Source organism: Labrus mixtus, chromosome 2, assembly GCF_963584025.1.
Source record: "Labrus mixtus chromosome 2, fLabMix1.1, whole genome shotgun sequence".
In the NCBI taxonomy this organism is placed as follows: domain Eukaryota; kingdom Metazoa; phylum Chordata; class Actinopteri; order Labriformes; family Labridae; genus Labrus; species Labrus mixtus.
The window spans coordinates 5,892,986-5,913,930 of NC_083613.1; the positions used below are offsets into that span (position 1 = coordinate 5,892,986).

The 20,945-nt window shown below is 37.9% G+C and overlaps 1 protein-coding gene across 1 annotated transcript; it reads right to left on the reverse strand.

The window, feature by feature from the left end:
* Positions 1 to 7,570: 7,570 nt before the first annotated feature.
* Positions 7,571 to 19,606, reverse strand: LOC132982162 (ribosomal protein S6 kinase beta-2-like). The gene is made up of 17 exons (XM_061048489.1): positions 19,421 to 19,606; positions 17,690 to 17,711; positions 17,079 to 17,133; positions 16,875 to 16,912; positions 16,677 to 16,791; positions 16,298 to 16,366; positions 15,623 to 15,770; positions 15,167 to 15,224; positions 14,664 to 14,764; positions 13,852 to 13,942; positions 13,544 to 13,634; positions 12,473 to 12,580; positions 11,183 to 11,245; positions 10,584 to 10,661; positions 9,837 to 9,944; positions 8,978 to 9,090; positions 7,571 to 8,593 (listed from the first exon to the last, which is right to left on the reverse strand). Exons 3-17 carry the CDS (start codon positions 17,130 to 17,132, stop codon positions 8,416 to 8,418), a joined length of 1,413 nt encoding a protein of 470 aa, XP_060904472.1. The 5' UTR covers position 17,133; positions 17,690 to 17,711; positions 19,421 to 19,606; the 3' UTR covers positions 7,571 to 8,415.
* Positions 19,607 to 20,945: the final 1,339 nt, after the last annotated feature.

Here is a 20,945-nt window from a genome sequence, read left to right on the forward strand (position 1 = left end):
CACCAGCGTTGCGAGGGGAATTGCTTCATGCCTCTGTGAAAAGCAAAGATTAGAAAAGTCCATGCGAATAATGAAGCAGAGTGTTGTGTAACTGTTTTTTTTATACACTTTAAATTAAATCCATGTGTGTGATGGGCTAAATCATTTTCCAAGAGTCATTTTGTTTCCTGCTTACATTGGCCGTAGGTCATAGTGCAAGTTACTGCTGTGATTTGTGGAAAAACACTCATTATTGTAAGGGTCTCTGGATGTTCATGTGTGCTAGAACCAGGATGCATCAATCAAAATGTACAGGCCCAGAAGAAGATGCAGAAACTTAGAATCAGAAACATGCAAAAACAAGCACAGTTAAATATACATTTACATGAAGGAGCATACTGAGTAAAATGACTATGGGGGGAAACTCTAAAGTGTGATTACGATGAATTCTCTTTGTTTCCTGAGTGAGTAAAATACCCACAATCCAAACAGAGCGAGCCGACATGGAGCCAACAACACTAAACAACTGAAGCGGTTGAGTTTCTTTGCAGGGGGTCTGACATGGCCTGGTATTTTTCTTCCCTCTGTATGAATAGTAACGAGGATGAGGTTTTGAACGGAAAGAACAAGACTTGACTGTCTTCAAAGACGATAATGACAACTGGCTCTTGGCGAGTGATTAAAATAGCACGACAGTCGAGCGTGTTAAAAGCCACGCTGAGCTCCTGCAGCACCATATATTAAACATGTCTTCTGAGCAGTGTGCGAGTCAGGGGTTTGCAGCAAGCCCCTGATGTAAAGACCCATGACTTTCATGGTGTTTCATCATGATGATGGATTCAATGCTCAAAATGTGGTCAAGGCCGTTTTTTAAGTTAAGTTATGAAGTAATTAGTAAATGTCTGTGCATGTGGCAGTTTCAACACTTCAAAAAGGAGAGTTTTCCAAACCCACAAGACTATTAGTCAAGTGTGATTCTGTAGTAGGAGTGTTCAGGGAATTTCACTCTTTACTCAACTCAAGAAAAGTATGTTTAGATCACACAAGTTAAACTACTTCAAAAGTCAGTCTGTACACCTTAAGAGAGTAAATTGTAATTCAAAGAAGGCATAACAATGTTCATTTCTCTGTGTCTCAACCATACACATGCAGCCTGGGTGTGGACACCCATTGGTTTGTCTACTAACTTTAAAAGCCTGACGTTTCTGGAGCCAGGAGTGACAATATTTGGATGCAACAGTGGAGTTAATGTCAGCAAATGCCAAATAATCATTCAATGCTTTCCAGTCTGTGCAGCGTAATCGTAAAACCACAAAGCATTTCCTCAAATTTGCAGGAGAAATCCCCGAAGGCACTATAACAACAAAAACAGCCCAGTGACATAAGAAGCAGTAGAATTCTTACCTTTGGAAATATATCCAGACAAGACTGGATTACTGGCCTTGGTGGAGTTAGTGGTTACCTAGTAGTTACTGAATGGTTACTTAGTGGTTACTTAGTGGTTACTTAGTGGTTACCTAATGTTTACCTAGTGGTTACTTAGTGGTTACTTAGTGGTTACTTAGTGGTTACCTAATGTTTACCTAGTGGTTACCTAATGGTTACCTAGTGGTTACTTAGTGGTTACCTAATGGTTACTTAGTGGTTACCTAATGGTTACTTAGTGGCTACCTAATGGTTACCTAATGGCTACTTAGTGGTTACCTAGTGGTTACTTAGTGGTTACCTAGTGGTTACTTAGTGGTTACTTAGTGGTTACATAATGGTTACCTAGTGGTTACTTAGTGGTTACTTAGTGGTTACCTAGTGGTTACTTAGTGATTACCTAATTGTTACTGAGTGGTTACTTAGTGGTTAACTTATGGTTACTTAGTGATTACCTCATAGTTTCTTAGTGGTTACTTAGTGGGTTACTAAGTGGTAAAGGTAGAAATAAAAATAGGCTTACCTGGTTCTGTTGAACATGATCCTCCACCACATCCATGATAGTGGCTCTTCTCTATTTTAATCTATACTATCTCTAAAGCCCTAAAGCTTTATCTAAACTTACCCCTTACTGGATGATGCTTTACAATTCTACAATTCATTTAGCAGACGCTTTTATCCAAAGCGACGTACATCAGAGAGTAAGTACAACACAAGTAAAACGAACAGCTTTGAGTCCGATCGGGCACACAGGTGCTAATGGGCAGTGCACAGAGGCAAAGCACAACATCGACAGCTGTTCTTGAGAGTTCTAATCAGCATCAAAAGCATCCTAAATATTGTCATTATCAAACGAAACCATCGTCATCATCATCATTATTGTCATCAATAATATCATCAAGTGCGTAGGTGTTCATGAAAGAGCTGGGTCTTTAGCTTTTTCTTAAAGGTGCAGAGGGACTCTGCAGATCATATGGAGTTTGGAAGTTCATTCCATCAACGGAGGGCAACAGAGGAGAAGAGTCTAGTCAGCCTTTCATTGGCAGCGCCTAGTGGGAGGGAGGGAGTGTAGATCTGGATTATAGAGTTTAAGTAAGGAGTAGCTGTTTTTTGTCACTGTTTTGTGAGCGAGCAGCAGAGTTTTAAATTTGATACGAGCAGTAACTGAAGATGAACAGCTGTGTGACATGTGCTCTTTTGGTTAGGTTGAAGACCAGTCATGCTGCTGCGTTTTTGGATCATCTGCATCATCTGTTTTGATAGTGCATGTAGGAACACCTGACAGTACGGATTTGCAATAATCGCTTTAATTAGTGCTTTATTTATTACAGCCCTGTTAGTTTTCTTCAACAATTTCTGGCCAACTGCAAACTGTCACACATACAAACTTCTCCTCACTGAAACCACAGTAAACAAGAAAAAACACTACATGCAACGCTGAATGTGGCGTCAACGAGATAAGGAGAATGAAAAGGGGATGAGATAAAGAGGATGAAGAGGAAGATTAATGATTTCTGCCAGCCGTTTTTTCAGTCATTATCAAAAGTGGAGGAAAAGTTTTAAGTACTGCTCAAGTGATATGATGAATGGTAATGATTTTAACTGCTTCTTCTTCACAGCTTTGGGAACTAAGAAATATTGATGGATGCCTCTTTGATTTTAATTTCATGAATCAGAATATTTGTTAGCCCGCTGTGATTTCAGACCCTCTGTTTGAGGAGGAATATCAAATGAATATATTTAATACTAAAAGTCTTTAATAAAAACATCTTTGAGGATATAGTATCTTTGCCTGATGAGCTTCATACAGTTTCAGTCCATCATAGGGGAAACTAGAATAACTTGCTGTTGTATGCCTCTGCCCAACGGTCAAATTACAGATTACATAAAGCAGTGTATTTTACAGAATGGCAGCGTCACTGTGACATTGGCAAAAGTATAGGCCAACATTTAAAAGCAGAGGTCGCACCACAATCATTAACATGAGGGACATTAACCAGAGAATATCTCACTCTCTCTCTGTGTTTCTGATCACAGACAACCTCTTTAACTTGGACTGATAGATACAAATAAAACCGATGTTTTTACAATTCCCTCTGGGCTTTGCAGGGATATCAACAATATCGAATGAGAATGGGACCAACAAAGGTCACAGAAACGCTGACCTTTGACCACCAAAATCAAATGAGATCATCCTTGATTTAAAAAAAATGTGTGCTCAATTTGGTGTTTGTCCTGCCTTATAAGGTTTCCTGGAATATCGTAACTTTACTTGAGACAGGGATGAAATGGCTGGAAAAGTTATTTTTCAAGTTGTCATGTAACTGAAGAGTTGACATTTGGCCCAAAAATGTCATATTTTATAATTGATCAATTCAGATATAATTCAATTAAAAGTCATGTCATGGTTTAGACATGAACTCTAATGGTTAAAACACGGTTTAAGAGGTGACAGTGACCTTACACAAAATTATCCCAAATTCATGCTTTCCTGTTGGATTTTCTAAATGTAAAGGTGTTACCTTTCATATTTATACAAATTATACCTGACGTTATAGCAATATCATGTTTACAAGAAATACATATGGATGAACTTTAAAACATTATGCCTTCTATCCCGGCTGTTGGCGACTCAGAGGCACAATAACATGAAATGTTCCTTGTGGGAGACATCACAATGAGCTTTCATTTTCTTTTGATTTTTAACGTTTAAAAATCCATAAGTAACGAGAAACAGAAAGCTGCTTAAATAAAAATGTCAATACAAAAAGTCAGCAATATATCCTTTTTTTATTCTCAACACATTCATCATTTAGCAGAGAAAAGGAGCCGTAAAAGGAAAAAAAAAATAGAAATGATCACAAAAATAAACTGCAATCCACTTAGTTACAATATTTAAAATAAAAATACCAAATAAACTTTGAATGTGAATAAATCCTTTTCACAGCATTTTATCCCTCCCCCCACTATTATCATAATTCATCTTATAAACACATTTACAAACGTGAACACTGAACAGCAGACAGACTGCAAGTATCATGATGTGGCAACTTGCACTGAGAAAAAAAAAAGAGCCCTGTTTTATTTTTTATGAGCAGAAATACCTTTTGCTCCTTCCATATATTACATCGACCAAACTGCTGCGTTGTTTACAGCTGAGAATCAAAGTCTTGGTATCCAGTGTGAATGAAGAAGGCTGGTGGAAGACCCAATGTGCAGACACATTTCTACAGAACACAACTTCTTCAGTATGAAAAAAAGAAGCTGGTTTTTGTGGAGACTCATTGTAATCTATATGAAATGAATGAATTCAATAATGTTAAATTATTAACTGAATAAGTCCAGACTGAAAAGCAATAATTAGAATCACTTTAAGAAATGCTCAACTCCTTGAAGTTATTTTAGAGTTTTATGCTTTTATTTCCCCTAAATCCAGCAGTTTGAATCTCTTTTTTTTTCTTTTTCAAAATTCTGTTTGAATCCAAAACATTATTTCATGTCCGTCACGTTGTGATTCAATAGGACAGAAGTCTGCAGCCGTGCTAGCAGCTCTGTGAGGCTCAGCTCAATCACAGAGCTCAGTCAGCATGTTCACACAGACAATGCTATGCTAACATGCTATTCAGCAGATTGGCTAACACGTTCAAAATGTGCACCAGGTGAGTTCAGCACGTTAGCACACTAACATTCCACACTCAGTAAACATTATTTGTCAGGTAGACATATTTCTGTCTTATCCTGCTCTAATGTTATTGGCTGGTACTAAAGTTTGACTTCAGGGCTTTCCTCCAAAGAGCGCTGTCACCGTGGAGGACAAATCATGAACTTTTCACTTTAACTTGTGGGTAAAGTATTGATAGAGCCTAAACCTGACCGAACTGAGAACTATTGTTTGACCGATCGGATCTCCTAAGTGAACTCAGATCACATTAAAAACATACATGTTTGGGGGAAACAATTTAAAGGGACAGTTTGTAATATTTGAAATGGGCCCGAGTGGGATTCTTATCAATACATTTACCAATAAGTTTCACATCATTTTCTTTTAGCCCGTTTTGTCTGCATATGTTCCTATGTTCATTGACTTCATGTTTTATGTGTGAGTGCTGTAAACTACATTCTTTTTCCTTCATTACAATTCATGACTGACAGGAAACAAGTCAAAGAACTGAAGCAAATGGTTGATTAAAGCAACAAATTCAAACACAACTGCTTCAGCCATGTTATTTACATTTGTTTCCCATTTTGCCCTTTTTTTTCTATCCAGGCAATACCATCTCCATTACCTATTAAAGTACATACATACATATATACATGACTCGACTGAAGGCAAAGCTGAACAATTCATAGATTAATCAACAGAACAGCATGGATTTGCATTTTTTTAACTTGAAATGAATTAGTAATATTTGTCTTATTTACTATCCCTGTTCATGATCATGTTGTCTCTGCTGCCTTGTACAGTCTCCTGTGTGCTTTAAGACTCATGCTTGTTTTACTCTTTTTATATCATACAAAATACAAGAGGAAGAGGATATGGTTCAATGTTTCTTATCTATGACACATTCATGAATAGAATAAAAGCTGAGAGAATTTTGGCATTAAATGATGAGCACTGTAGCATTTTTTTTAATACATTCAAATGCTGAACTGGTGTTAGCCCTGAGCATGCCTGCAGTGATTGAACCCTGCATCTTGTCTTACAGGTATGCCAGGCGATGACAGTTGAGCATTTTCAAATATAAAGGATTTTTTCTGTAAACACTGTTTATTTTTGATTTTCTGTGTAAAAATACATGTTGTTCTTTAACCAGACAAACACCTTCTTTTTTTAAATACTAAATATATAAACACAGTTGTGAAGTGCTCTCTGGCATACTGTGATTGGCATGTTTGTACAATATGAGGATAGGATGTGTTAACGCTTTGGCAGTAGATGTGAAGACTCTTTGTAAGAAAAAAGAAATAATGATAAATGGCACAACATTGTCCTCGTCTCGAGCTGCATTGTTATGTTAGCAGGCTGATGGAATGACCATGATCTAAAAACGCTTACGTGAAGTTTAAATAAGCAGTGAGTACAGTGCTGTATGTTATTCTTTCTTTCTCCAATCTCTCACTTTAACAGCTTTCATACGCAAGGGGATGAGCCGGCCGGCCGTCCAGTCTATGTAAACACGATGTAGATACAGCTCAGACATCAACACAGCCGACGCGACTCGAGCGTCACACTCATTGTGGACAGTCATGACTCTGATTTTGGCTGTATTTATTTGTAAAATTTTGCACATTCTGCCTTTAAGTGTGCGATGTAGCATGTCATTCAGTAGATAGATAAAGCCCCTACCCCCCAGATCATAGAGAAATATTACTGCTCAGAACGAGAAGTCTGATCATTTTAAACCTGGTTCCTATGTTCACAGTTCCTAAGGGGCTAAATAACTGAAAGTAAAAAACTGTTCTGGATATGATCCAGGTAACTGCGCCTGCCATAACATTTGTAATGTATTCTACAGCGGCTGTTGTAATAAATAGCAAATGCAGCCAATTGGTGTCAAAAAAGGCCAGCGTTTGCCACAGAGAGGCTCGGATTGTGTCAGTTATGAAAGACAGTCATTTAATCAGTCACGCCACTGGTGTTGCTTGTGTACCTCTGACCCTATAGGTTTGTTGGGTTGGGTTAAAAAATTGTATGAAAATGGAGTCTGAAAGCTTAGAAAAAGTGGTGTAAACTAAGTTGAGGAGTTTTTCAATGTCTGAAACAGTTGCTGCAGGGTTGGTGGCAAACAAAATGAGTTTCATTAAGCTGCTCAAACAGCATTTATCTACATTTTTCTTGGCAAAGACTCACGTCGATTGATATTTTTGGCCGATAAACGACAACAGATTGAGATTTTTTGTTAAAAAAAAGCACTTCTTACACATGTACAGGACATAATCTGCGAGAGATAAGAGGTGCCACTCGTCTACAGGGGTCGCCAAAATCAGAACTGACTGAAAGTTCCTGATAGGAGCTTAAAAATAAGAAGGTTAATCACTGAAGAGAAGATTGACATTATGTTCTCAGACACTTGAGTATTAATCTGAGCCTGCTGGTGAAAAAAAATGATATTTTGTTTCCACTAGCTGGGAATGGTACCAAAATAACTGATCCATGCTGTCATACTTTTGCCCTTACCCTTCTGTTGGGGTGCAAAGTGTACTGATCCGACCCTAAAGGGAGGAGCTAGACACACTGCGGTCCCCTGATTGGTCAAAAGAATCGTCACTTGTGAGACAGCGGTAATAAAGAGTTTTTTTTTTGATAAGCCGATGGCTGAAGGTCAGTCTCACAGATCAACTGTAATTGTAAAGAAATCAGACCTCCATCAAGCGATCCTTCATCAGCTCTCTAATTAAAATGTCAGCCTGTGATAGCTGACCTCCGAGCACAAACTCTGATGAACTAATTAAAAGCTGATGAACTAATTAAACCCCCCAAAAAACTTTATATTATTTTCCCTTTGCTGTAATTGTCAAAGCATGTTGAAACATTACGATCAATCATTTACCTGACCTCGACTTTAGCTCCATTCAGAAAGTTAAGTAGAAAAATCTGTGCTTCTGTTGCCCTCTGTCAAGGGTTATATGTAGAAAATATTATTATATAGATCCTTTTTTTCACATATTTACAACAGTGTCAGCTATAAGTGCAGCACATGGAAGGAATAAATTAAAGCTTTATGAACTGATGTGACCACCTGAGACGAGTGATAAAACTGAAGATCAGTCGTCACAACGTAAAAAAAAAGCTCAATCATTCCAGGTTGATCCGGTGAATATGGAGTTTAAAAGTGTTGACAAACAGATATCAAGAAAAGAAAGCCCCAGTGTGAAACTGTATATGTTAAACCACTCCAAACAAGCATGATACCTGCAAGCACCAAACCCTTTAGCTCTGTGCCTCAACAGTCGCTGAGTCCCGCAAAAAAAAAGTTGACTTGACCGAGCTTTTCTCCCGAGACTTCTTCCTCATCGCCGAAGTGCCTTCTGCTTCTTGTTCCTCGCAGGCGTCCTGATCGGCTGACTGGCGACTCCGTTTTCCAGAGCGCCGCGAATTGGAGCTGCCGGTGGGGAGGTGGGAGAGAAAACGTCGGGCTCTCCGTCCATGCTGGACTTAAAAGGTCCGGCTGGGGAAAATTTCAGAGGACTGACAAATAAAGAGACGAGGAAGAAAAACAGATACGATTATCAGCATGGAAGATATTAAATATAGCTGAGAGAAATGTGCACTTAATAATCAGTATATTTTCTCATGATTTTGTTCAAAGCCAAATATATTAATCCAGATTTACAACCTTTATTTGCAAAGTGATGGCATTGCATTGATTCTTCTTGCTAAAAAGATTCATTTGAAGCGCTTGTCTTGAATTGTGTGATCTGCTGTTGAATAACTGATTGAACTTCCTGTGCAGCTTTCAATAGTCTATTTGCACTAACCTGTTCTAACTGAATGCAAACTTTAAAAAACAAAAAAAGACTCAGAATGTGGAGCTCAACCAATGCAACGTCTCTCTTTCTGTCCATATGTTACCTGATGGGCGTGCGTGGACTGCTGTTGTGTCGGCGTACGGGTCGTGTTCTGGGTTCGAATGAGAAGCCTTCCTTTAGACTCTCCAGGACAGACGGAGCCACGTAGGTGAAACCCTGGTAAGAAATGATCATCCCGTCACAACGCTTCATCATGGATGGATGACATCACGGTTAACAGGTTTCTTTGTTAAAACTTTAAAGGGGAATTTTTGCTCCTTTTGAGTAAGGGCTTTATTTAGATTAATTCTGTAAATGAGTATTAGATCAAAACAGGTTTAACTTAAGTCCATTCAAATAGCTTGTTACGTGTCTGACAACATTACAGAAATGATCCCTGCAGATATAGACCTTTTTTTAATAGTTAAATCCTTTGATTGATGCCAGACACAGCAGTTCAATTGCTCTCGACAAAGCCACAAAAACAAATAAATTGATCCAGGTCTCATTTACCTTCTACAAAATAAAGCTACTGTTTGTGTTAATAGAGTCTAGTAGTTTGAAGAGAGCTGTAACAGCTGTTTCTGGTGTCAAAGAAAAGCAACATAAGCTTTAATAATACAAAGATCCTTTCTGTAAACTCTTCAGAAAATGAGAATAAGCAGCAACCAGAACTAGAACATGTTGGCCTGCAGGAGTTACTGTGCAGCCATTGTGGTCCTTTTCATGTGCATGAAGGTTCATAGGGTTGAACAAAACAAATTTCCCTTCAGTCTTTTTGGGTTAGTTGTTAAGAGGTAGAACAACTAAGTCATTGACTATATACTGGAGATGAAACTGAGGTTGGTTTCCAGTAGTGTGTGTTTCTTTGAGCCTAAACATAAACCACAAAACAAAAAAACTGATAGGGAAGAGCATCTCACAGCGAAGGCCAGCTCTGCACTGTGGCTGAGGGTTGTATCATCTGGACTATCCACTGGTGTCTGTCGGGTAAATCTGGTGTCAAACTGGCTCACATCCTCGTCCGATTGCTACAGAGGGACGAGAAGAAGACACATACAGAGAGAAAGAAGCAGTGATTAAGGTTGGTTTCACTCTAGGGACTCACTCGGGCCCCGATGCGAGTACGATTCACCCCAAAGTCCGGTTCATTTGATCTGTACTCGTACCGACAAGTGAACACAATCATGACGTAATTCTAAACGGCTCCCGTCGCTTCAAAAACCGTTGTATCCCCGCAGCATGGGCGCACTTAATCTTCTGAGCTGCACAATAGATGTGGAAGTATGAAGAGGGTCGTTGTTGGCGTCTCAGAAACAACAAAAACATCCACAGTTAGCAGGATGGACTCAGTCTGCGGGTGGTTGCCATGGTTGCGTTTTCTTCCTACTGCTTTTTGGCGGATTTGTGAAAACCAACTATGTGCATATTGCAACCTGCTGTATCAGAATGTGTGAATACTCAAGTGTACAAAGGTATGGAAAGACATTATTAATATGAACGCAGACCAGCGGGACAGAGAGGAGGGGGGAACAATCATGCCTGGGCCCTGTATGTGCAATGTGTGCTGAAATGTGCTGAAATAACCTTTTAAGCCCAGAGTAACAGAAACAAAAAAGTCAACATGCTATTGTGTATTATTATGAGCCCAAAGGTGAACTTTGACCTACCAGCTGTGGTTTGTATGGCGGCTCCAGCCTTTTGTTCAGCAGGTCATCCCAGCTGATGTGCTTAAAGAACGGATGTTTCTGCAATGAAAAAAAGAAAAAAATCAAAATTTACAAATTGTATTTTGAGCTGACGTGAACACTAATCCCAGACCAACAGGGAAACTGTGAGTCATGTCTCTTTTGTTTTTTGGGATGTGGTTAAAATTCAGGAAAGCATTTCAAACATTTCCCTCAAAGGTGAAATTTTTAATCCATCTTTTTTACCAGCTCTGTAACTCTCATTGACTAATCAATACATGTGAGAATAGAAAAGACAATGAACACAATTTGTCTTCTTTTGATATTTGTCTTTGACTTACCTGTGTATACATACACTTTTAAAAACACAAGGTACACATTACACAAGGTGGCACATGAAAACAAGAACAGTTTGGTTTATTTGAACGATCACATCATCTGTTTGTCTCTCATAAAAACTTGGTCTCAGCATTGATGTATTTTCACTTGTCTGGTTTAAGGGAATCCATCGTAAACACAGCAGGCTGTAAGCATCATCAGTTACTTTTGGTTACTATAACTGTACGATGAAGAGTTTGTACCTGGATATCAGCACAGTCCGTTTTACTGGAGCCGAGTCTTTGAGCTGGATTCTTCTTCAGCAGCTGGAAAGATAGAGAAGAGTGGAACAAAATCATTATGAAGATTTACGATTGTGTGATAATGTTGCTAACTTTTTAAAATCATCCATCACTTCTTTTAATTTGGAAAATAAATCCTGTTTCAAAATGTTTTCTAATGAGCAGCAAATTAAAAAGGTGTCAGAGACTGGTGGCTGCCCCATGTCCTCGGGGGCAAATGCACCTAATCAAAGTACCTTGACTGATTTGTTGTTGTTGTTGTTACTGAAAAGGTCTAATATAATAATGTATTGGGTTGGATGATGGAAACACAATAGCGGTTTGTAGTTTTAAAAAAAACATTGCAGAAGGTATCCCTGCAGAGCGAGACCTTTTCATGTTTTTATTCAAATAGAAGCTGCTGTTATGTTGCCATCTTCCAACCTGCCAGACTCCAACAATAAAAACATTAAACTTAAAGAACACAGGAGTGGAATACTCAATGCTGGCTGATTTGATTAGTCACTCTGTGTTAATGGGCTGTAAACAAAAATATTGAGTGGATCCTACCTAACAATTTAAATCACCAGAGTGACTCAACTAACCAAATGAGGTATACATAGTCAGACACCACACACACCCACATATTCACACATTCACACCCACACACAGTACAAGTTCTGCTTTTCTCAATGGAGTCTGGTGGCTTTGAAGAGTGCATGTTCAAGTTGTCAATATCAATGTTAAAGCTGTTATTTTTTTCTTATAGGAGAGAATGTTAGTCATATTAGTCAATTAGACCCCACAAAATAAAACAAATAAAAATAGTAGGGCAGAGGATTAGAAAATACCACGAGTCACTTTAAAAGAGGAGAACTCCGTGTGTTTATTCTTGAATGAATCTCACAGTGTGTAGTTTATTTTGTAGTGACTAGAATGAGAACAAGTCCATTTTGAGTTCAGTAAAAGAGTGCTACAGAGATTTCAATAAGGGCAGAAGCCTCACACATCTCATTATCTTAAAGATAAATAATACATAAAAGCAAATACATTAAATGCTTTGAGAAATTGAGTGAATCAGGAAAATGTGTGAAGCCAAACATCAACTAAGTTCTTCTTTTTCTGTCATCAGTAAAAATGACCTGATGCTATCTCTGAATATTTCCTCTGGGTCATCAGTGATGAACAAAACATTTCTCCAGCAAATCAGATGAAAGCAGAATTTAAAATCAGCTGTAAGTGTGTGTGTGTGTACTGTATGTGTGTTAGTACCTTCTTGATAAGGTCCCGGGCATCGATGGTCAGGTATGGTGGCAGATTCAGTTTACACTTTAAAATCTTATCGATGGTCTTCTTCCTGTTTTCAGCTGTGAAGGGGGGCTGGGGAAAACACAGAGAGAGGCAGCCATTAGTTACACACACAGATAGTTGTATTGGTTGATGCATTATTCGCTTCTTGCACAAAAGTCCTCTAAAAAAAACTTTGGTTACTGTGGTGTCGTGATCTAGCTGCATTGCAGTCTTACAAGTGATATTGGTTGAATCAATTTTAAAAGTAGATGTGCTGGCTTGGAAAAGACATTGATATGAATCCATCACTTGTTGTTCCTCTAGTTTCTCTTTTATTAAAGGAGCAATATGTAACTCTGACATGTAGTGGTTAATATTGGTACTGCACTCCAAATTCAAAACATTGGAGAGTGCCGACTCTGCTCGTGGAGCTTTTGAGGCTTTTTAGGTCGGGTAGAATCAGTTCTCTGAACCAGTTCACTTGCCCACTTCCTTCATTGTAACACCTGTTGGCTTGCCGTTTGCCTGGCTCTAGTCAAAACAAAAAACAGACCATTTCTGACCAGAATCGAAACTCAGAAGGAGGACATACTGTGCTGCTGAGAAGCCAGCATTTCAACATAGCATGTTTCCTTAATGTCTGATGATATAGTACGGTCATTTTAGGATTTAATTCAGTAGATATCTCACAAGCAGTGTCTAGTAAACAATGTGTGAAAATGACTAAATGAACAAGGAAACTTAATTCAAACAAATCGTCTAATAGGATGAGAAAAGCTGTGAAAAACTGTCCTTGAACACATGTTAGTCAACATATTCACTTCAGCAGTTACTTCAGTGAATTTTCTCGCCACATTGATCGATGACAGATTACTTGCAGGACGTTAAAGCCTTATTTCAAACCCTCGACTGTCGTATCGAGCTTTGGGTTCAGAGATCACTGATACAAGCTGCTTCAGACTCTGTAGTGACATTCATGATGAGTCTCATTGCCATTACTTGACTTGCTTTCTTAATAATTAATAACCATTCTACCACACAGTTCTAACTTACTGATCCAGTCATCATATCGTACATCAAGGCCCCGAGGCTCCACCAGTCCACTGCTTTGTTGTGTCCCGTCCTGGTCAGGATCTCTGGAGCCCTGAAGAAAAAAGACAATATACAAACATGGGAAATGAAACACTTTTCAATTGTGTTTTTACAAATTATTTTCCAAAAAAGTAAAAAAAAATGCAATGTAATGTTTATGCCTTTGGGGGATATTCCTACAAAAGGGTTGAAAGAATCTAGTTTTACAAGTGAGTAGTTGTGATTAAGAGTGTGCGTGTTAATGTGAGGATGAGCTCAGGGTTACTCACATGTACTCTATGGTGCCACAAAAGGTGTGAGTGACAGATCCATCATGAATTGATTCTTTACAAAGACCAAAGTCTGTTAGCTTGATGTGTCCTTAAAAAAAACAGATTCAAGTTATTATCTGAGGTAAAGGTCTAAGAATAAATTAAGACAATATGTTATAATACAAAAGCACAAAATGAAGTTTCAACCACATGGCCAACGAGGACACATAAAAGGTCACATTATGCAAAATAGACTTTAACATTATTAAGTCTGCCTTCTCACTGTAAACAATAGGGCATGGAGCGAGAAAGCCTAAACAACCACAGCCCTTCCAGAGAGGGGGCGTGGTCAGACACAGCTCATTTACATTTAAAGGTACAGACACAGAAACAGTCTGTTCTGAGCAGGGCTGAAATAGAGGGGTTTATAGACATGATAAAATACAGGATCAGAGTGGATTTAGAACAAGAAACTTCACAGAAATCTTTTGGGGAGACTTATTTGAATTTGTTGAAAAGGAGTACAATATGTGACCTTTCAACAAATTAACCACATTGTGCTCAAATTCACCTCAGTATTCAAAATGTAGTTTTATCTGGGGTACAGACTGTTACTCTGGTTCAAAATACATAAGCTTCACAACATTATAATTCTGAGCTTAATTCAGCTTTAAGGCCAGATAGTATTCATTACATGTTCAATCAGGGATTCAGTCACATGCATGAATGACTTTAATATGGGACAGCTATAAGATCTTGTGTTCAACAGCCTTTTGCCTTCGATGTTTGCTGACTTTCCCCTGTACACTACGTGGTGTGTGGTGTGTTACCTTGGTGATTAAGCATGATGTTTTCAGGTTTGAGGTCTCTGTAAATAATCCCGTTTGAGTGAAGGTGACCAAGGGCCATTGTGATCTCTCCTAGATAGAAACTGCACGCAGACATGAATCAGTCAAGTCCATGATAGATGAAAGAGGAACCAAAAATTACAAAGTAGGATGAGCAGAGAATCAAACAAAGAGTTATACGCACACCTAGGCTAGGCCCAGACTGAGGGAAGAGTTTGTCCTCTGTAAACCTGATTCAACAATGAGTATGTCCTAACCTGCTCCATATGTAAGCAGACTGTAAATACAGTTATGATCCCTTATCACACTGTGGCATTGCTTGTAGTACGTATATGGACAGGTTTTGTGATATAGCCACAATCATTAGCTTGCTCGCTGTACGTTAGGAAGAGCCTGAAGTAATTTTTTTTTTTTTTATATGCCGTTCTTGCTGGTTTTCCTGACGTTGTGCAAGAATTGATCCTGAAAGGTTTATAACTAATTACCTTGCAGTGTCCTCCATGAAGATTCCTTCTTTCTCCAGCTGCATGAACAGTTCTCCTCCTGGTTATAGACAACAGCACACATGGATTAGTAGTAGTAGTATGTATTTATTTTTTTGCTTTTATGGCCTTCACTGTAGATGAGGACAGTGGATAGAGTAAGAGACAGGGATGAGAGAATGGGGGATGACATGAGGTAAAGTGCTGAGGGTCAAAATCCAACTTAGGCTGCCCACATGGAGGACTATAGTCCCTGTACGAGGGGCACACCACACAACCACTAGGCTATGACTAGAGTAAAGATTTCTTTCTTAATTCATCTGTTTTGATATCCCTCCATTGTTCCAACTTTAACATTCAGGCAATAAATACAACAAAAAGAATAGGACATGTACGGCACACAAATGTTTGTTTTTTAATCCTCCTCATACATCAGCTCATCATCCCTGAATTTCTTACCGATCAGACACTCCAGTATGAGGTAAAGCTTTCCTCCAGTCTGGAAGGCGTAGAGCAGATCCACGATGAACGGGTGTCTCACCGTCTCCAGGATCTCCCTCTCTGCTCGTGTGTGTGCTGTGTCTTTAGCATTGCACACTATCTTCGCCTGAAGGTGGAAAAATAAAACACAAGACAAAGTGAGTGATGTTTAGTGTAAAAAGACACAAATGAGGAGGAAAAGAAAGAAAGGACAGAGTGAATAACAACTGAAAAACAGGATTCAAAAAAATAGAATATAAAGAAAAATTCAATTAAAACTGAATTTATTATGGCCTGACAATGTGTGTCCTAAGTGGTGTCTGGACCAAAAGTGACTGACATTTTTGCCTTGCACTTAAGGGGTGATTTTCACTGCAGAGTTATTTTTGTCGATTAAACGCAGCTTGAAAATATTTACCAATCCAGATAAGCACATATCATCACATGATTCAGAGATCCACACAGCTAGGTTGTTATACCGCCTTCTCCAGGGAATGTGTCTAAATTAACTGTCACTGCTTCTTCAAGTCACATGTGGCTGACCTGTGCGCAGTTTGATGACCTGTTGGGCTACAATCAGCTCAAGGATAATTGTTTTCTTTCTACCAGTTCTCCATACCTTAAGAGTGAAACTGTGGGTTATAAGAAAAGTACCTTTCTCAGGACCTTCATGGCAAATATCTTCCCCGTCTGAGCACCTTGAACTTTCCTCACTTGGAAAACCTGCAAAGGTGTATTGTGATTTTTTTATACATCAGACATGATCTAGTAAACAGTAAATATCCATGCATCATCTTCACATATTTATTGATAGTCATACATGATGACCAATATGAGGTATAGAATTAACACTGCTGATTATGTTTCTACTGTTAAACTGTTCACAAATGAATACATCCTAAAGAACTCTTTCAAAGCGAATATCAATCCAAACTTTTGTTCAGTCGAAAGCAAAAGACTGTTAACAATCCAAAGGAATGACATCATCTCAAAAAGATGTTATATGTCACACACAACACACACACACACTAACCTTGCCATAGGCCCCTTTTCCCAGCACAGTGAGAAGCTCAAAGCAGTCAGGTCCCACTCTCTCACTGTCTCTGTTGACACTTTCGCTGGTCAACTCCACCTCCTCGGTCTGAACACTGTAAGGCGCGAGACACAGGAGATTAATGTGTGCACAATATCAACATTTATGTTTTGAGATTGAATGTTGAAGTCAACGTACTTCTCTGGTTCTGTCACTGTGAAGTCACAGACATCATCCTGCACAGAGGTAACACAGATATTAGACATTTATTATGCAAAGACACAATCTAAAATGGCAGTACACTTAGCAAGTGTCTACACCAGAACATTAACTCTAATAAGGCTTATTAATTAGCATAGTAATTGGTCTGTGTGGTCTTATCAATGACTGGGGAATACAGACCTCTGTATCACTGATGTCTTCAGTCTCCAGGTCAATGTCAAACACTCCTGCCATGCTGAAACAGAGATTGTACAGTCAGTCTGGAGATTGTCATTAAACCAGATGCTCATTAACACTTTCACCCCAATTAGGAGTTTACTGCACAACTGTGTAACAAACATATCTCCTGAGAGGGGCTGGCTGTGGTTTAAATATTGTGATACTGCTAACAATACCAGAGCCCTTAAAGTGATAGAGAAGTTCACATGACACCTTTGATTTCTGAAAAATGTCATTAATTGAAGCATTCAGTTGTGCATACTGTACATGCGAGTGAGAGAGAGAGAAGGGGAGAGATAGTGTGTGTTCAAATGATTTCCATCAGGCCCGTAGGCCACAAGCCATACTACAAGTGTTGCTGGAGCTTTTTGACCTCTCGTGACGTTGCCATATAACCCTATTCTGCTTCTATAGTTTTTGGTTAATTAAAAGAAACAAATTCAGGATTCATTTGAAACAAATTAGAGACTTTTCTAATTATTTTGATCAGGATTTGAAGGCAGCAACACCCAGTCCTACTCACAAGCAACAGTTAATCCATAGGAACAGAACAGTAGGTCATACATACATACCTCGATTTGTCAGATATCAGTTCTGTGAAAAACATATAGTTCAATTAGTTGGTATTACCTAAAAAAAATATGTCTTAATTAAATGTTCAGAAAATGTATACAATTACAACATACTGCCACAGAGTTTGGCAAAATAGTGGACTCTTTTTTTCCCCATATTAACCCTCCCATGCCTCCAGTCAATTGGTAAAGTGCAACCAATTTTAGATCTTGTGGTAGTAGAATAGAATAGAATAGAAATACTTTATTGATCCCAAACTGGGAAATTGTGGCGTTACAGCAGCAGGTTATCCAACACACAATATGAGTAAAAAACACAATGTTAGCAAATCTAAACACAATATAATATTAAATACAAAGTAAATAAGCACTAAAAATATCAAAAATAAGAATATATACAACCAGGATTTAACTAAGCATTACTAGTCTTAAATATGAAGATTAATATGATTAAATGTAAATGTGCAAAAACAGAGTTGTAAATGGACAGTATTGACATAAGTTAAAGTGCATGAGTGTAGACATATTATAATAACTATACAATATAACGGCGAGTAGACAGACAAATGAAGTGAACATGAGTGCAGGGATAATTTGTAAATTTAACATGTGCAGAACAGATTACAGTATGGAGACAGATATTAAGTATATAAGTATATATATCTAATATATAAGTATAGAAGATTGCTTGTATTTTGTATCAAATGTAATATTATCAACCTTTTTATTTGTATGTCTTACTGTTTTTATTGTTAATATGTCTGTGTGTTGTATGTATGTGTGTGTGTGTGTGTGTGTGTGTGTTGTATGTGTGTGTTGTATGTGTATGTGTGTGTGTGTGTTGTGTGTGTGTGTGTTGTATGTGTATGTGTGTGTGTGTGTTGTATGTGTTGTATGTGTGTGTGTGTGTGTGTGTGTGTGTGTGTGTGTTGTATGTGTATGTGTGTGTGTGTGTTGTATGTGTTGTATGTGTGTGTGTGTGTGTTGTATGTGTGTGTGTATGTGTGTGTGTGTTGTATGTGTGTGTTGTATGTGTGTTGTGTGTGTGTTGTATGTGTGTGTGTGTGTTGTATGTGTATGTTGTATGTGTTGTATGTGTGTGTGTTGTATGTGTGTGTGTTGTATGTGTATGTTGTATGTGTTGTATGTGTGTGTGTTGTATGTGTGTGTTGTGTGTTGTATGTGTGTTGTGTGTGTGTTGTATGTGTGTGTGTGTGTTGTATGTGTATGTTGTATGTGTTGTATGTGTGTGTGTTGTATGTGTGTGTGTTGTATGTGTGTGTGTTGTATGTGTTGTATGTGTTGTATGTGTGTGTTTGGTTGTTTTTCTTCTTTTCTGAACTGCTCTTCTGTTCTTTCTTTTGTAAATGGTCTTTATAGATAAAGTTGAAGGATATAGGAGAGATTGACAGCACTACATAGAGATACATATAATGTGACTGTTACAGAAAGTATCAAATCATTAAATGAAGCTGGATTAACTTTTCATGTTAGCCAATTAGTCAAATGAAAACCAAACATGTGCTGAAATAGGAGAGCAGATGAAGTGGTTTCATTCATTAAAATGACCACACGTTTAAACAGAAAGTTTATGTCGTGGTGACTCTATTTGGTAAAATAAGTCACGCGTTTATGGTTTAAACTCGCTGACTGCAGCATTATGTGCGCTTTCAGGTTTGACAGGTAGCTAGCGAGCAAACAAACATGCTAATGCTAAGCTAGCGTATTTACCTTTTTGAACGATGCCTCATCCGCCGGCTCCTCCTTTATCTCAGCCAACAATCAAACAGTAGTGACGAGCACTACTCCTGTTACTTTTATTAAACCAATCAGCTTCAAAACACAGAGCTGTTTTAGTTTCCCTTCATGGTGCTTTGAACAGCATGAACAGCTCCGTGATGTTGACGCGGGTTTGACCTTTAACCTCCTACGTCATCAGGGGGTCCTGAGAAGAAAACACACATCGCCTGAATAATAATAATGATAATAATAACATAGAATGTAAATAAGGAGAAATAGAAGAAGGCTTAATATAAAGGGTACTGAGTAGATGATATGAGACTTATACTCATATTATACTTATTATATTAGACTTTGTCGTTTGTCTTTCAGATGTTTAATAATAATAATAATAATAATAATAACTTTATTTATATAGCACCTTTTAAAAACACAGGTTTACAAAGTGCTTTGACAAACAGCAAAAACAAGAACAAACTAAACCAAACACAGAAGAACATAACAAATGCAAAATACTAAAAATAATTAAATACAATTCAACAGAAAAGAACCCAAAGTGCACGATACCCAACAGACATATATAACCCGACCATCACAAGAACCATCATAATAACCATCACAAGAACCCAGGCAAAACAAGAACCATCATAATAACCATCAGGCAACACAAGAACCCAACAACACGAGCTGAGACCAAGAGGACCAAAGATTTAAAAAGATGTAAGAAACTAAAAGAGATAAAAGCAAAGGTAAGAGCAGTAAAAGAAACAGAAACAAGTGGTTAAAGGATAAAAAAAAGTATAATATTAATAAAAATAAAAAGTAAATATAAAACATAAATAGACAAAGTAAGTAAGATAAGATATTACCAAGTTAAAACATAAGAGGATTTAAGATAAGAGCATAAAATTAACTTTCCATGTGATGTTGTTACCCCTCTTCGCCTGGTAGGCTCCCCATGGTAATCGTCAGCCTACAATTTTGAACTCCCTTCTTAATACCCAGACTACTTTTATTTAATTTTCACATTAATCTACAATGCATACAATTAAGACTACATGTAGGCTACTAATCCAAACTGAAAGAGGAATCGGGTGAAGTAACGGGATCAAAAAAAGATTTGTGCCATCGAAAAAGGAAGTCTGTGAAGTCAGTGGTAACAATGTTGCATGTGCTAATCTTTTGTAATTTTAAATACTTTATTGGAGTGAGTTATGTCCGTGTTTTAAGATTACAAAAGAAAATAATTTGCTAGATTAACTTTGGATTTTCAGGAATGGAGTTCCAGAGCTATTCTTACATTAAGTCTCATTTGAACATTATTTTATTGTTTCACAATATTGCTTGTTGATATTAGATTTTAACTTTTTTGACACTGTGCCACTGTATTTTGCAGATACAAAAAGCCGTCCAATTGTCCCTTTAGCGTTTGCTAATTATTCGTTTAAAACTTCAAATGAGAAAAGTACACATCAAGAAGAAAGCTCTACATGACCTCATCAATGTGTATCTGTTT

Excerpts from the sequence above, each read along its gene's own strand:
- LOC132982162 (XM_061048489.1), bottom strand. The coding sequence starts at position 17,132 with ATGGCAGGAGTGTTTGACATTGACCTGGAGACTGAAGACATCAGTGAT. Across the intron at positions 15,771-16,297 it reads CCATGAAGGTCCTGAGAAAG|GCGAAGATAGTGTGCAATGC; the intron begins GTACTTTTCTTA and ends TTCCACCTTCAG. Across the intron at positions 13,635-13,851 it reads TGTGGCACCATAGAGTACAT|GGCTCCAGAGATCCTGACCA; the intron begins GTGAGTAACCCT and ends TTTTTTCTTCAG.